The sequence below is a fragment of the Pseudochaenichthys georgianus genome, chromosome 8 (assembly GCF_902827115.2).
Source record: "Pseudochaenichthys georgianus chromosome 8, fPseGeo1.2, whole genome shotgun sequence".
NCBI lineage: Eukaryota > Metazoa > Chordata > Actinopteri > Perciformes > Channichthyidae > Pseudochaenichthys > Pseudochaenichthys georgianus.
The window spans coordinates 29,914,815-29,929,695 of NC_047510.2; the positions used below are offsets into that span (position 1 = coordinate 29,914,815).

At 43.9% G+C, this 14,881-nt stretch overlaps 1 protein-coding gene across 2 annotated transcripts in view; it reads left to right on the forward strand.

The window, feature by feature from the left end:
* llgl1 (LLGL scribble cell polarity complex component 1) overlaps positions 1 to 14,485 on the forward strand; it is a 45,988-nt gene extending 31,503 nt beyond the window's left edge. For both annotated transcript variants that reach the window (XM_071204090.1, XM_071204091.1), the window contains 12 exons: positions 2,888 to 2,992; positions 3,970 to 4,262; positions 4,719 to 4,869; positions 4,960 to 5,098; positions 5,589 to 5,902; positions 6,398 to 6,589; positions 6,701 to 6,773; positions 8,132 to 8,246; positions 9,056 to 9,114; positions 11,324 to 11,486; positions 12,160 to 12,242; positions 14,396 to 14,485. In XM_071204090.1, coding sequence (XP_071060191.1) covers positions 2,888 to 2,992; positions 3,970 to 4,262; positions 4,719 to 4,869; positions 4,960 to 5,098; positions 5,589 to 5,902; positions 6,398 to 6,589; positions 6,701 to 6,773; positions 8,132 to 8,246; positions 9,056 to 9,114; positions 11,324 to 11,486; positions 12,160 to 12,238 — 1,683 coding nt within the window. In that variant the 3' untranslated portion in view covers positions 12,239 to 12,242; positions 14,396 to 14,485. The remainder of the gene's footprint in view (positions 1 to 2,887; positions 2,993 to 3,969; positions 4,263 to 4,718; positions 4,870 to 4,959; positions 5,099 to 5,588; positions 5,903 to 6,397; positions 6,590 to 6,700; positions 6,774 to 8,131; positions 8,247 to 9,055; positions 9,115 to 11,323; positions 11,487 to 12,159; positions 12,243 to 14,395) is intronic.
* The last annotated feature ends 396 nt before the right edge of the window (positions 14,486 to 14,881 follow it).

Here is a 14,881-nt window from a genome sequence, read left to right on the forward strand (position 1 = left end):
ATGATATGTGCTCTTTAAGAAATTGATAGCATAAAAAGAAGTAGAAACAGATTTATAGGGGTACGTTCAACATTGACAAATAGATCTGAGTTACTATTTGGCCTCTTCTCTCTTCTTCTCTTCCCATTCACTGTTTGGCTCCCCCACCTTTCCTCATGTATCCTGTGGTAACAGAGTTGCATGTTCAGGAATGTGGCTCTCATATGGGATGAAGAGCCTTTCCCTTTTTTCCTCTTTGGTGTAATGAAAACCAGACGTGTGTGTGTGTGTGTGTGTGTGTGTGTGTGTGTGTGTGTGTGTGTGTGTGTGTGTGTGTGTGTGTGTGTGTGTGTGTGTGTGTGTGTGTGTGTGTGTGTGTGTGTGTGTGTGTGTGTGTGTGTGTGTGTGTGTGTGTGTGTGTGTGTGTGTTCCTCCCGTGTGTGAGAGACAGATTAATGCCCATGTTTTGCAGAGTATGAGAAGCAGCGGGGGGGATTGGCATTTTGCAGAGTTTAGGAGTAAAGAGGAAGGAAGGAAGGAAGAGAGCTTTAGGAGGCATTTTAACCTGAGTTACTTTGTTGGTTGGTTCAAATCAAATGATCAGGATGGGACGGATGGTTTTTGGGAAGTTTTATTGAAAAGTGGAAGAAATTGATGATTGTTTGACTGATATTGCATTAGTGATGTGATTCACGATGTTGTAGGTATTGATCAGTTTGCATAATTGTTCTCATTATCATTGAAAAATGTATTGATTTGGTCAAGGAGTGATTTTTAAAGAGGATTTGTACCAAAAAAATGTTTTATTCAAGGCTTTTATTGTCATTCGTACATACAGTGGGGCAAAAAAGTATTTAGTCAGTCACCAATTGTGCAAGTTCTCCCACTTAAAAAGATGAGAGGCCTGTAATTTTCATCCTAGGTACACTTCAACTATGAGAGACAGAATGGGGGGAAAGCATCCAGGAAATCACATTGTAGGATTTTTAATGAATGAATTGGTAAATTCCTCTGTAAAATAAGTATTTGGTCACCTACAAACAAACAAGATGTCTGGCTCTCACAGACCTGTAACTTCTTCTTTAAGAGCCTCCTCTGTCCTCCACTCGTTAACTGTTTGAATGGCACCTGTTTGAACTCGTTATCCGTATAAAAGACACCTGTCCACAACCTCAAACAGTCACACTCCAAACTCCACTATGGCCAAGACCAAAGAGCTGTCAAAGGAAACCAGAAACAAAATTGTAGACCTGCACCAGGCTGGGAAGACTGAATCTGCAATAGGGTAGCAGCTTGGTGTGAAGAAATCAACTGTGGGAGCAATTATTAGAAAATGGAAGACATACAAGACCACTGATAATCTCCCTCGATCTGGGGCTCCACGCAAGATCTCACCCTGTGGGGTCAAAATGATCACAAGAACGGTGAGCAAAAATCCCAGAACCACACGGGGGGACCGAGTCAATGACCTGCAGAGAGCTGGGACCAAAGTAACAAAGGCTACCATCAGTAACACACTACGCCGCCAGGGACTCAAATCCTGCAGTGCCAGACGTGTCCCCCTGCTTAAGCCAGTACATGCCCAGGCCCGTCTGAAGTCTGCTAGAGAGCATTTAGATGATCCAGAAGAGGATTGGGAGAATGTCATATGGTCAGATGAAACCAAAATAGAACTTTTTGGTAAAAACTCAACTAGACGTGTTTGGAGGAGAAAGAATGCTGAGTAGCATCCAAAGAACACCATACCTACTGTGAAACATGGGGGTGGAAACATCTTGCTTTGGGGCTGTCTTTCTGCAAAGGGACCAGGACGACTGATCCGTGTAAAGGAAAGAATTAATGGGGCCATGTATCGTGAGATTTTGAGTGACAACCTCCTTCCACCAGCAAGGGCATTGAAGATGAAACGTGGCTGGGTCTTTCAGCATGACGATGATCCCAAACACACCGCCCGGGCAACGAAGGAGTGGCTTCGTAAGAAGCATTTCAAGGTCCTGGAGTGGCCTAGCCAGTCTCCAGATCTCAACCCCATAGAAAATCTTTGAAGGGAGTTGAAAGTCCGTGTTGCCCAGCGACAGCCCCAAAACATCACTGCTCTAGAGGAGATCTGCATGGAGGAATGGGCCAAGATACCAGCAACAGTGTGCGAAAACCTTGTGAAGACTTACAGAAAACGTTTGACCTCTGTCATTGCCAACAAAGGGTATATAACAAAGTATTGAGATGAACTTTTGTTATTGACCAAATACTTATTTTCCACCATAATTTGCAAATATATTCTTTAAAAATCAGACAATGTGATTTGCTGGATTTTTTTTTTTTCCTTCTCATTCTGTCTCTCATAGTTGAAGTGTACCTAGGATGAAAATTACAGGCCTCTCATCTTTTTAAGTGGGAGAACTTGGTGGCTGACTAAATACTTTTTTGCCCCACTGTATCTACGGTGTAGTTATGTCGATGACAATCTTAGGTCACAGGCTCCTCCAACAGTGCAACACAATAAAACATGTAAAATAGTGCAAGTAAATACAAATAAAATAGTGAAATGCAAGTAATAGTCTATTTATTAAGTCTGTAGTAAGCGATTTGTAGGTTGTAACTCCACAATACTTCATCCAAAATGGTATTCACACAGCTTTGTAATATATAAGATGGTGCTTCCTTTCATCATTGCACTAGTCCATGTTTTGATTTATTTTGCTGGGGTTGTGTGTCCTTTGTATTTATCTATCTAATCTAAGTGTGTGTGTGTGTGTGTGTGTGTGTGTGTGTGTGTGTGTGTGTGTGTGTGTGTGTGTGTGAGTGTGTGTGTGTGTGTGTGTGTGTGTGTGTGTGTGTGTGTGTGTGTGTGTGTGTGTGTGTGTGTGTGTGTGTGTGTGTGTGTGTGTGTGTGTGTGTGTGTGTGTAGGTGGGCTGTTTTGACCCGTACAGCGATGACCCCAGACTCGGCATCCAGAAGATCAGTCTGTGCAAATACAGCAACAAGCTGCTGGTGGCTGGAACTGCTGGACAGGTATACCGTCCACACGTTACACACACGCATCGTGTCATTTCTATATTTACTGTTTGTTTTATTTTTAATTCATTTGAAATGCCTTGTTAACTTGCTAATGTGAAGGAAAAAATCTTACCTTATATATGCACTGCCATTTTTTTTTTATTTAGAAAAAGAGTTCTAAGGTTTTAAGAACTGTATTTTATAAGACCAAAGCAGCACCTTTTTTAAATTGAAAACATACCAAGGCCCTGCATTTCACATACATATTTATATCGCTACATGTGATCTGTACGACACACACTTTGCCAGTTTTAATAAAAACCAAACGCATCATCTAATCTTCTGCTCTCTCTGCTTTCAAACTGATAATGTGTTAATGAAATGATTAATGAGTCCATTTGACTTTAAAGATCATACTTGATGAAGAACCTCTTTTTAAATAGCCTCACGTTGCAGTTCCTCTGGATGAGATGCAGCTCGCTGATTAAGTTGGCAGCAGAGAGTTGCAGCTGCAGACACGCACGCACGCACGCACGCACACACACACACACACACACACACACACACACACACTTAATCTCTGCTCTACTGTGATGGCTGTAGCTGTGAGGCTAATTGAGCATATGTTATTTTTAACATCTATAAACGGAGCTTGAATGTTTCTGCTGCTTACAATACATTTTCCAAACAAGTAAAGTTACATTTCTGCGAATGTATTATAACTTAATAATTTGCTCATTATATTTAAATCAAAATCACCTCCTGATATTTTGATTTCTCTGTGTACGATGAATGATTCTGTGCCTCGTCCACCGCCAGACTGGGTGGACATCGATTTCCTATAGATTTTATTTGACCCTATATTGGCGCCGATCATCGATCTCCAATTACATTGTTCTTTGTACCCAGATGGCTTGCTGTCGTGGACACAAATAGTTTCTCTATTTCCTCTAAACTTCTACACCATGATGTTTTTGCTCTCCTCTCTCCAGGTGATTGTTCTGGGTCTGAGTGACGAGCGCTCGGAGCACACGGTGGACGTGTCGGTGGTGGATCTGCTGCAGGACCGCGAGGGTTTCACCTGGAAGGGCCACGACCGGCTGGAGCCCCGTCTCAAACCCCCCCCCTTCCCCCCAGGCTTCCAGCCTCAGGTGCTGGTGCAGTGCATGCCCCCCGCCTCCGTCACCGCCGTGGCTCTGCACGCCGAGTGGAACCTCATCTCCTTCGGGACCAGTCACGGGTTCGGCCTGTTCGACTATCACAGGAGAAACGCTGTGCTGGCCAGGTAAGAGACACACACACACAGACACACACACACACACACACACACACACACACGCAGGCAGCTCTTTCCTTTTTTTAATTTTTTTGATGTTGGCAGCACCTGGACGATCTTCCTGGATCCATCTTTTTTATACACCGTCCTATTATTATATTAGTCATTTGTATTGTTTATGTTGTAACTTTATTATCTTTTTTAATCTACACGCAGACGGACAGAGCTGCACTTCTGTCTGTCCTGGGATGGAAGTCTGTTCCATTGTTTTCCATGTAAATTGTGGGTTATTTGGGGAATTTTTCAATGTTGTGAACTTGTGAGTACAGAGGGTGTCGTCTGCTGTCCACACTGCGCTTTCTGATATTTGGCTATAAATGAAATTTGATTAAATGGTTAAAAAGTACACTGAATCCACTAATGCGATCCAAAAGCATCACCCTATTGCTCTTTTCGTTCTCCTAGATGTACGCTGCACCCTAACGACTCCTTGGCGATGGAGGGCCCTCTTTCCAGAGTCAAGTCTTTGAAAAAGTCGCTTCGACAGAGCTTCAGACGCATCCGTAAGAGCAGGGTGTCGGGGAAGAAGCGCCCCATCGCCACGCCCACCAGCAAGGTAAAAGACGGTCTCCGTTTGGTCATAGAGGTACGTACGGGTCATACAGACTGAACTAAGCGCTGCATTGTGTTGCCGTCTCGTGTGCAGGTCCAGGAGGCCAACGCGGCGCTGGCAGAGCAGGAGGACGTGGCTCCGATCCAGAGGAGGATCGAGCCGCGCTCAGCAGACGACTCGTTGTCAGGGGTGGTCCGATGTCTCTGCTTTGCGGACACATTTCTCCGTGACGGTGTGTTTACTTACCCATTGCGGTTATTAACTGCATGTGGGACCCGAACAATAACGACGCTTTGAGTCTGTTTTTTTATAAATTGATTGTAAAGTATTAGGTCTGTCATAAGAACTACTTTCGTTAGATGATATGTTGTCCCAGAAATAAGTCGATAAACAATATAATTGTAATTTTAAGACCATTTTATATAACGCCATAATATTGCAAGTACACCCTTTTTAAGGAGCAATAAACTTCTTCAGAATATTGACACTGGGATCTAATGAATATTAAAATATCCTGTTGGCAAAGATGATGTTAGAGAAAACCCTTCTGTGTACTAACTTCACTTCTGGCTTTTATGATGGTTTAATTCTTGTGTAAACACATTTTAAAACAGCCGACAATATCAACAAACATCGACGCTATGTCCTTACTGTATATCATATCAAAAGTGTATAACACAATCATCATGACACCACACTAACTGTATGACCTCATCTCTCAGGGACGCACCACGGCGCCACCCTGTGGGCGGGCACTAACTCGGGCAGCGTGTACGCCTACGCTCTGGAGGTGCCGGGCGTGGGCTCGGGGCGAGTGTGTGAGCGCGGCGGGGCGGGCGAGAGCAGTGTGTGTGTGGAGGCGGTGCTGGGGAAGGAGATCCAGCTGATGCACAGAGCGCCCGTGGTGTCCATCTCCGTGCTGGACGGCCGGGGCAAGCCGCTGCCCGACCCGTACGAAGCGTCTCAGGACCTCTCCATCGCGCCCGACATGAGCAACGCTCACTCTGTGCTCATCGCCTCCGAGGAGCAGCTCAAGGTAACGGCTGGAGAATGCAACAGTTGTGTAATGTGTTACACATCAAATGTATCTCTGTTTTCTTTTATGGACTAATAGAATGAGTCCTAAACCCTGAGAGTAGTTGTAGCACTAGCAGTTCCCTCGTTTAAAAGTATATGCTCCAAAATGACATAGTTTTTTTGTGTGAGAGCCATTAAGATTAACTTCCTTGTTGACCTACAAAAAAAGTTACAATTATTCACCACATCATTTAAAAATCATTATAAAGTGCTGAGTCTGGGGGAGAAACTGTGAGAAATGGATGATGTTGAGGTCTAAATTAAAACTTTCTAAATCTAAACTTTGTATTTGACGCTGCGATGGACAGTCTTGCACTAATGTACATTCTCAAAGATATTTAATTGATTGTTATTTTGTATGTTGATTGTTGTGCTTTTATGTAAGTCTTAATGATTGCATATGTCTCTCTCTCTCTCTCTCTCTCTCTCTCTCTCTCTCTCTCTCTCTCTCCAGGTGTTCTCTCTCCCTAAGGTGAGCGCTAAGACCAAGTTCAAGCTGACGGCTCACGAGGGCTGCCGGGTGAGGAAGGTGGCGCTGGTGGTGTTCGGCTCCACGGCTCAGGAGGACTACAGCGAGCACACTCTGGTGTGTCTGACCAACCTGGGAGACATGCACCTGTTCACCATCCCCGGCCTGCGACCTCAGGCAGGAACACACGCATTATTACAGTATTTAGGGGTTATTTGTATATATGAGACAACTATTCATGTGTTCGCTAAGCCCCGGTAATTGATGCCTATTTTGTGGGTCTTTTAGGTGCGCCACGACTGCATCCGTAAAGAAGACATCAGCGGCATTGCATCCTGTGTCTTTACCAAGAACGGACAGGGTGAGAAAAATATGCTTGATTTGAATTAAAAACATAAAAAATGTCCTTTTCAGGCTCTGAACGTCGCAAGGAAATTGCATTGTGATAATAACGATTACCAAGCTGTGCAGAATATACACACAGCGAGAGATTTTAAGGGTCATTTCACACGGAGTATACCAAAAACGAATGTTCCACTCGCCCAATTTGTTTCCAGTCATGCGTATCATTATTGTTTAATTTGCCGAGAATCTCTTGAGACCCCTGCCTCCATCCCAAAAATAAACTGTAACAAATCAGCCTTGATCTGTATTTTTTTTAATATGTTTTTATAATGGCTTTCTTCTACTCTATTTAAGTAAAGTACATTTTGAACGTCACCATTATTAGGCCAGTCATGCCAGTTTGCGACTGATGTTGGACACGATATTGTCCCAGAAATAATTGCGATAAACTGTTTAATTGTCATATTTAAACTAATGCCGTCAAAATGATCGCGTTAACGGCGGTAATTACTTTTTTTGAATGAATTGCGTTAAAATATTTAACGCATTTAACGCATGTGCAGAATGGCCCACCCCATACATCCCACCAGTGGCAGCGCCAGGGTATGGCTGGGGTAGGCCACCCCCATACCAAGAAATGGCTTAGCCCTACCATGAACAATGATGTTAAAGTTAGCAAAATAAAGTCCGCCAACTCGCGCAGTTAGTAAGATTGATTTCAGCAGCCACTTGTCTGGAAATACCGAAGACTAGAAACGGTTTTGAAAACTTTTGTCACGTAGTGATCGTCTTCTCAATAGAACATCTTTGATAATGTCTTCTGGCCAATCAGAATCAAGATAACGGCGTGGTGTTGTTGCAGGAAGTCCCGACGGAGAATGCTTTTGCTGTAATACATCTCTCGATACATCGATACAACATTACGTGTTGATAGAAATCAACACGTAATGAATTAAGGCCCCACGGTTTGATGATTGATAGGTGTGTGGGCTGTCTCTCATTTTGACACACAGAACAATGTTATAATAAACATACATTATGTTAAATGGATATATCCGCCTTCTTTCATTTATCTTTCCATTCCCACAACAATATACATAAAGAAATGGCATATTTTGAATGGTGATTAATCATGATTAATTAATTTTTAAGCTGTGATTAATCTGATAAAAAATTTGAATCGTTTGACAGCCCTAATTAAGACCATTGTAGGTTATGATAATCTGTCAGAATAATGCAAGTTCAGCACAGACATTTGTTTGTGCTTCTTAGGACGGTTATTACTTTCCAGTAATAATGTCCCCCCAGTCTGACTGCACACTGCACTGAGGGCTGGTTTGCAGTGAAGGAGTCTAAATGTTGTTTTCCTCGCAGGGTTTTACCTGGTCTCCCCCTCGGAGTACGAGAGGTTCTCCCTGTCGGCTAAAGTCGTCACTGAAGCGCTCTGCTCTGTTCAGCTGGACCGACCGCTGGAGCACACACCTGCCAGGTAACACACACACACACACACACACACACACACACACACACACACACACACACACACACACACACACACACACACACACACACACACACACACACACACACACACACACACACACACACACACACACACACACGTAGTCAAACTAATCCGTGGTCGTGCGATACAGATAGAGTCCTCCATTAAAAACATGAAGAACAAATAGACTGAAGACGGACAGCTTGAAATGCTCCTCGTGCTGATGATAGATTTATTTTCTGGTGTCATATTAGTGTGTCTTGTAGAACAGCTGAGGTGTGGGGGTGTGTGTGGGAGAAGGTGAGCGAGTGTGTATCTGCAGTGTGCGTTATGTAATGTTGTTTTGGAATGTGTGTTTGGTGAGAGGTTACATCTCAAGGATCTTTTCTTTGATTTAAAACAAAGTACAGTATACTATAATACCATTTTTTTATTTTTTAGTTAAATGTAAATCATACATTTAACATTTAATCAATTGTTGTTAGATGAGCAAGATATGCCTTTTTGTTTGTTCAACCCAGCAAATTAAATATCTGAAAAACCACGCATTGATGCAAAAAAGATTGAAAAAAATAGACTTGGGGAATTCCAGAGACCCACTATTGAAGTCTCTTGGTGGTCCGAGACCCCACATTGTAAAGCTCTAAACCCCCTGTTCCTGTCAGTCACGCTCTCTGATTGGCTAGCAGCAGCAGCTCCTTCAGGCTCTCTGCTCCACCTGACACCACAGAATGATACTTCTACTGTTACTGTATTATTACTCCGTCTAATGCTGTGATCGCGTGTCTCCTCAGCGACGGCAGCACGACGCAGGCCAACGGGACCCACAAGAACCAGCTGGGTCAGGCTGAGGGTACGCACGCACACACACACACACACACTCTGTATTTTCTCCCTCTTCATCACTCTTTTCTCTCTTTCAAAACTGAAAGGGCCCCCCCCACTGGTCTCCATGGCAATCATTCAGAATGCTCTCCTGCCCAGCGCCTCCCTCTCTGGCAGGAAATGATGGTTGTCGTGGAGACCAGAGTTGTGTGTTAGTGGGTTTTCTACCTGGCACTTTGATAACTATTACTACTAAAACCCCAAAAACATGTACTGACGATGTGTTACTTGTAAATGCTCTGCTATAGGTGTGTTTTGGCCACTAGGGGGCAGCACTAGTGGCACATATTATCAATTTATAATCTTTTTGATCTTGTTCGTTAACACATCCCTATTTATTGAACAAACCTTTATCATCCATTTAGTTTGTTTCTGTCCATGTGATGAATGTAAATCCAATACTCACTCCCTCTCTCTGCACAGACGATTGGCTAACTTATGCTAATTGTGTGGATTTTTTTCGTGTGCTTCTTTTGCTGAAAACTGCTCCCCACTGTCACTCAAAATAACACTGAGAGCATTGGGAGTGAAACCAAAACCAGGAGCTGAAAGAAGCTAAAATCGGGTGTAGAGCCGAGGCAAACGGAACGAGCCTTGTTGGGTTGAGGAAAACTGCAGCATTGCGATATCAACTTTGTCGGTTCATCAATAAGAGTTCATTTGAGTTCATTTTCAAGCCGCCATTTTGTTTCATCATTAATATAAAAGGAGTAATAGCAGCTTTAAGATGTTAAAGAGGAATTTTGAAAGGCAGGCTTGGCATTTAAGAAAATGGGGACTTCTGCAACCCTTGAAATAAGATAAGAACACTTACGAAAATCACTTTTATGTTAAACCATATTTGGGCTTACAACAGCAGATGAAATAAACAAAGATACAGATTTGATCCATTCTGTTCTCGAAGCAGTGTTGAACTCCATTCATGCTCGTTGGGGTATCAACTTTATGACAGATCGTTCCTGAATCTACTGTCAAACCAAATTGTGATGAAGTTGTTTTTTATTTTTATTTTTTATTTATCCTTTATTTATCCAGGAATGTCCCATTGAGATACAAGATTTCTTCTTCCAGGGAGTCCTGACCAACACGGCACAAAAAAAACATACAATTCAAATATAAATACAGAAGGCCATTTGTGCAGTGGCAAGAAGCATAATCACATCAGCAATAGCACCAGGTAAAACAGTTACATGTTTCATGAAGGGCTAATCGTAGCATACCTTTAAAAGCATTTACAGTAGGAAGTGCCTCTAGACAAAGTTTTACTTGCAGCGTATTCCATAAAACGGGAGCATAGTGGGAGAATGCAGCTTTACCAAGCTCTGACTGCATCAAAGGAACATTTAAAAGCATCCCATTTGCTGCTCGTCTGGTATTAAAAAAGCAATACCAGACGTACCAGTTTACAATGTGCTTGCCCAAATATTTTAAACTCTACCCGACATGACCGAGGAAACCTTTTGAAGCCAATAAGAGTCGTCCATCTGTAGCAGATTAAGACCCCATTTACACGGGAGCGCAAACGGACCAAATTCGTCATCAAAAAAGTCTTCCATTCACACGCATTCGGCTCATTTAACGTGTCCGTTCACAGGAGACCACTGGAGACGCTGTAGTACATATGCCGGGCCTGTAAGTGGCGCTGTACTTCTGCCACAAAATACACCAAAAGCAGCGAAGAAGACCCCCGAGCATGGTTGCCATGGTTGCCCTTCTGTTTATGCCCCGTGGTAGATTTAGCAACATGTAGTTCATGTAGTTCTCCATGTCCACTTGTTGCTGATGGTTGTGGTAGAGGAGCTGTAGATGTTGCACTAACATCTGTAGCATGGTCAGTAGCTACTGGCAGTAGCTACTGACCATGCTACAGCAGTGAGCAGCAGAGGTGGAGAGAGGCGGGGCTATGGCTTCATCGTTATCAGGAAATGATCGTATAGGCGTAAACACGGAGCCGTTTGGCCCCCCAGAGCGTTCCGTATGCAGATCTATCCACCTTGGGACCCATTATCGTTTGCGGCGTCCGTTTCCGCGGTTCCCTTACGGCCTCGTGTCGTGTGAACGAACGGGCTATACGCGAGAGAAAAGTAGCGGATATAACCCGTTTCGTTCTCGTGTAAACACCGCTTAAGCGATGTGGTTCAGCCTTAGACTTTTTTTAATTGTTCTCTCCCTCACAGGACAAACAGATGAGCCTCCGATCGCCCTGTCCTCCCCCCTCATGGACCCCCCCCTGTCCTCCCCCCTGATGGACACCCCTCTGGACTCCCCCCTCAGCTGTGCCGACCTCACCCTCGACTCCACCGGAGAAATCACCGTGGAGGACGTCAGGGACTTCCTCACGTAGGCACTCACACACACACACACACACACACACATCTCGCTCTGATTTTAAAAAACACGATAATCTTTTTTTTTTAGGCGTCTTTTTATTTCACAGTAGTGTACAATAACAGGCACACTTTGATGTACATTTTAGTGTCACGGTACACTCGCTATATTCCTCACTCCATCCCTCCTCTACCGACATGCCCATGTAGCCCACACTCACCTGTTCACCTTTGACCCTGAACCCATCACAGTCCCCCTGCTTCCACTCCTACTGCTATTTAATTCATTTTTTACTTTATTATTTGCCCCCTTTGTTTGTCAAATGTTTAGTAACAATTAAGATAATTTAAACAACAACAAGCGATTTACGACAAGCAAACCCGAAAAAAAGTACAATAAACTAAATGTATAAGACATGAAAAGCAGAAAAAAGAAACGCATCGAAGAAAAGCTGAAAAAGTATTATAAAATACAGTTTAGAGAATGACAGTATTATAATTGATATGGTATTTTTAACAGACATAAAATGAACCATTCCATTATTGGTCATATGTGGATATATATTTTGCAGGTGAGAAAATAATGGGAACCGCAGATCTTGAAAAATCTGTCCAGGATTATGGTTTTCTAAAGTCGGTTATCTGATCCAGGAAGTGGAATGTAACGTGTGTTTTGTGTCTGACAGCACTGTGGACGAGGCGGAGAACAACCTGAAGAACATCAAGGAGGAAGAGGGGCGCTCCACCGGCATCCTCATCAACTGAGCAGGTGAGGAACAGGAAGTGTGAGCAGTAGGGGGGGAATCACCAGGCTCCCCACGATACAATACTATCGCGATACTTAAGCCGCGATACAATAGTATTGCGATTCTACAATATGCTAAGTATTGTGCATACATATTGATACAGTGGGTTCCAGTGTCTTGAACACGTGACAAAAGCCTGCGCTGTATGGACGCAGGTCTTTGCACATGAAGGTTGACTTGAGTTATGTTCCTAGCTGGCTCAGAATGCGATGGTAGCTTTGCCAAGATGATCTGCATTTGCAAGATGAATAGTTTATATGCTAAAATATCGATACTTGGCGTCCGTGTATCGATACAATACCGCCACGCAAAGCGTTGCGATATTATGATATTATGCTGTATCGATTATTTCCCCCAACCCTAGTGAGCAGATGCATGAGCTCACACCCGCTTAGACACTACTCAGGGTGTATGAAAGGGGAACAACACACACACACACACACACACACACACACACACACACACACACACACACACGCACTCGGACACCTGTTTCTAATGGAGCGCGTCCAGAGTGTGGAAACTTCAAAGAGTTGTTCAGTCGGAGCGTTGCATTCCAATTACCTGCGCTCCTCTCGGTTTCCCTCTCCTGAAAAGCACAAATAAACAACATTTAGTAACAGTGCATAACAACAAATACAAATAGTATCCTCTGCTATTCAGTGGCAGGTATGTCTAAGTTTATCAAAGAAATCCACTTTACAGATACAAAAAGGAGCAGTCGTTGCATTTCCCTTGAAGCTCCGTGAAGATCCCAGTTTTTGTAAAGCTGTTGGCAGCAGACCTTCTTATACGTTTCCTTAAGTAGTATTTTTCATTCTATGTAAAACACATTTGAGGGGGAAAGTATGGGTGCTAAAGGCAAACTAAAGGAGATTGCAATGACAGCAGCTGGAGCTTGTGGTGAATGTCTCCACCTTTTTAATGCAGTGCAATCTTCACTGGAGGTTGTGGTGGTTAGCGACTCAGCACTTACTGCTCTCATGCATCCAGTTGCTCTCACAGGACTCATGAATCAGAGGTAATGGTTCCTGCCACACTCTACTTCCTGTATGAAACCCTCTGCTGCCCCCTGCTGGTGCCTTCTGGAAATATAGATATAACAACATTATGTAAAATGTACATATTTTTATAATCTATACATTTGTCAGTGTATGTGTTGTTGTGTAATGATGTTTAAATAAATGTCAGAAGATATTGAAAATTCTACACCAAACAAGCCAGAGCCTACAGTTACTTCTTTAATGATTTCCAATACTCAAAAATGTTTAATTCCCTGTCATAAATAAATAGAATTTCTCTTAATTAGGGGGGGTAAATAAAATAAAACGAATGTGAATTGTTAGAAAAATATCACTCGTCACCGGCTTGGTCTTCAATCTCAGGATACATGTATTTATTATCCTTGCAAGGATGGAAGTAGTCATCACACACAGAGCTGCGTGGGACATAGTTCCCAGGACAGTGTCCTTACCATGCTGATATACAAGAGGGAGTTCCAGTCACAAGATGGAGGAATACCGGTTCAAAGCAGTGTTCTCACATTAGTTAAGATTAGCTAAGGCCTGCGTAAGCAATAAACATGACAGTCATATGCCTATCTCTCTAGGGGCTGTGTCATCATGCCAATCTTAGGAACATAGCTATCATAACTTCAACACAGTGTCTCATGAGCGCCATCCATGTAGTCGAACACCCGGCTACAAACATGGCTACGCACACGGCCACGCACACGGCCACGCACACGGCCACGCACACGGCCACGCACACGGCTACGTACACGGCCACGCACACGGCTACGTAGGGCCTCTCTTATCACGTGCTACTCTGATATAGAAGGAACATTCAGTATTTTCCCAACATGAAGCATTTTGTTGATAACTCACTTTTACTGACCGTTACTTTGCACTGTATCACAGGCCTACTGGGTTTCCCCCTTTCTGTACATAAGAGTGAACACAAACCAGATGTTGTCTATTATTGTCCAAATTGAAGGTCAAACGTTACAACATTTTCGAGATAAACCTACTTTTACCCTCTGCCAGTTGACACAATGCACTAAACTGTGAAGTGCATTTTCCTTCTTTTGTTGCCAATACTGTTTTCTGCTTGTTAGTATTACAGGGAGGGGCTCAGGTGGATCTGGATGGACCGGATTTCAGTGCTGGACCACAAACATTTCCCATCATCCCTCTGTGGAGCCCACCTCTGTCCTGTTAGAGACAGGGAGAGGCTGGAGAGACAGCCTCACCTGGCAGGGAGAGGCTGGAGAGACAGCCTCACCTGGCAGGGAGAGACTGGAGACAGCCTCACCTGGCAGAGAGAGGTTGGAGAGACAGCCTCACCTGGCAGGGAGAGGTTGGAGAGACAGCCTCACCTGGCAGGGAGAGACTGGAGACAGCCTCACCTGGCAGGGAGAGACTGGAGACAGCCTCACCTGGCAGGGAGAGACTGGAGACAGCCTCACCTGGCAGGGAGAGACTGGAGACAGCCTCACCTGGCAGGGAGAGACTGGAGACAGCCTCACCTGGCAGGGAGAGGCTGGAGAGACGGCCTCACCTGGCAGGGAGAGGCTGGAGAGACGGCCTCACCTGGCAGGGAG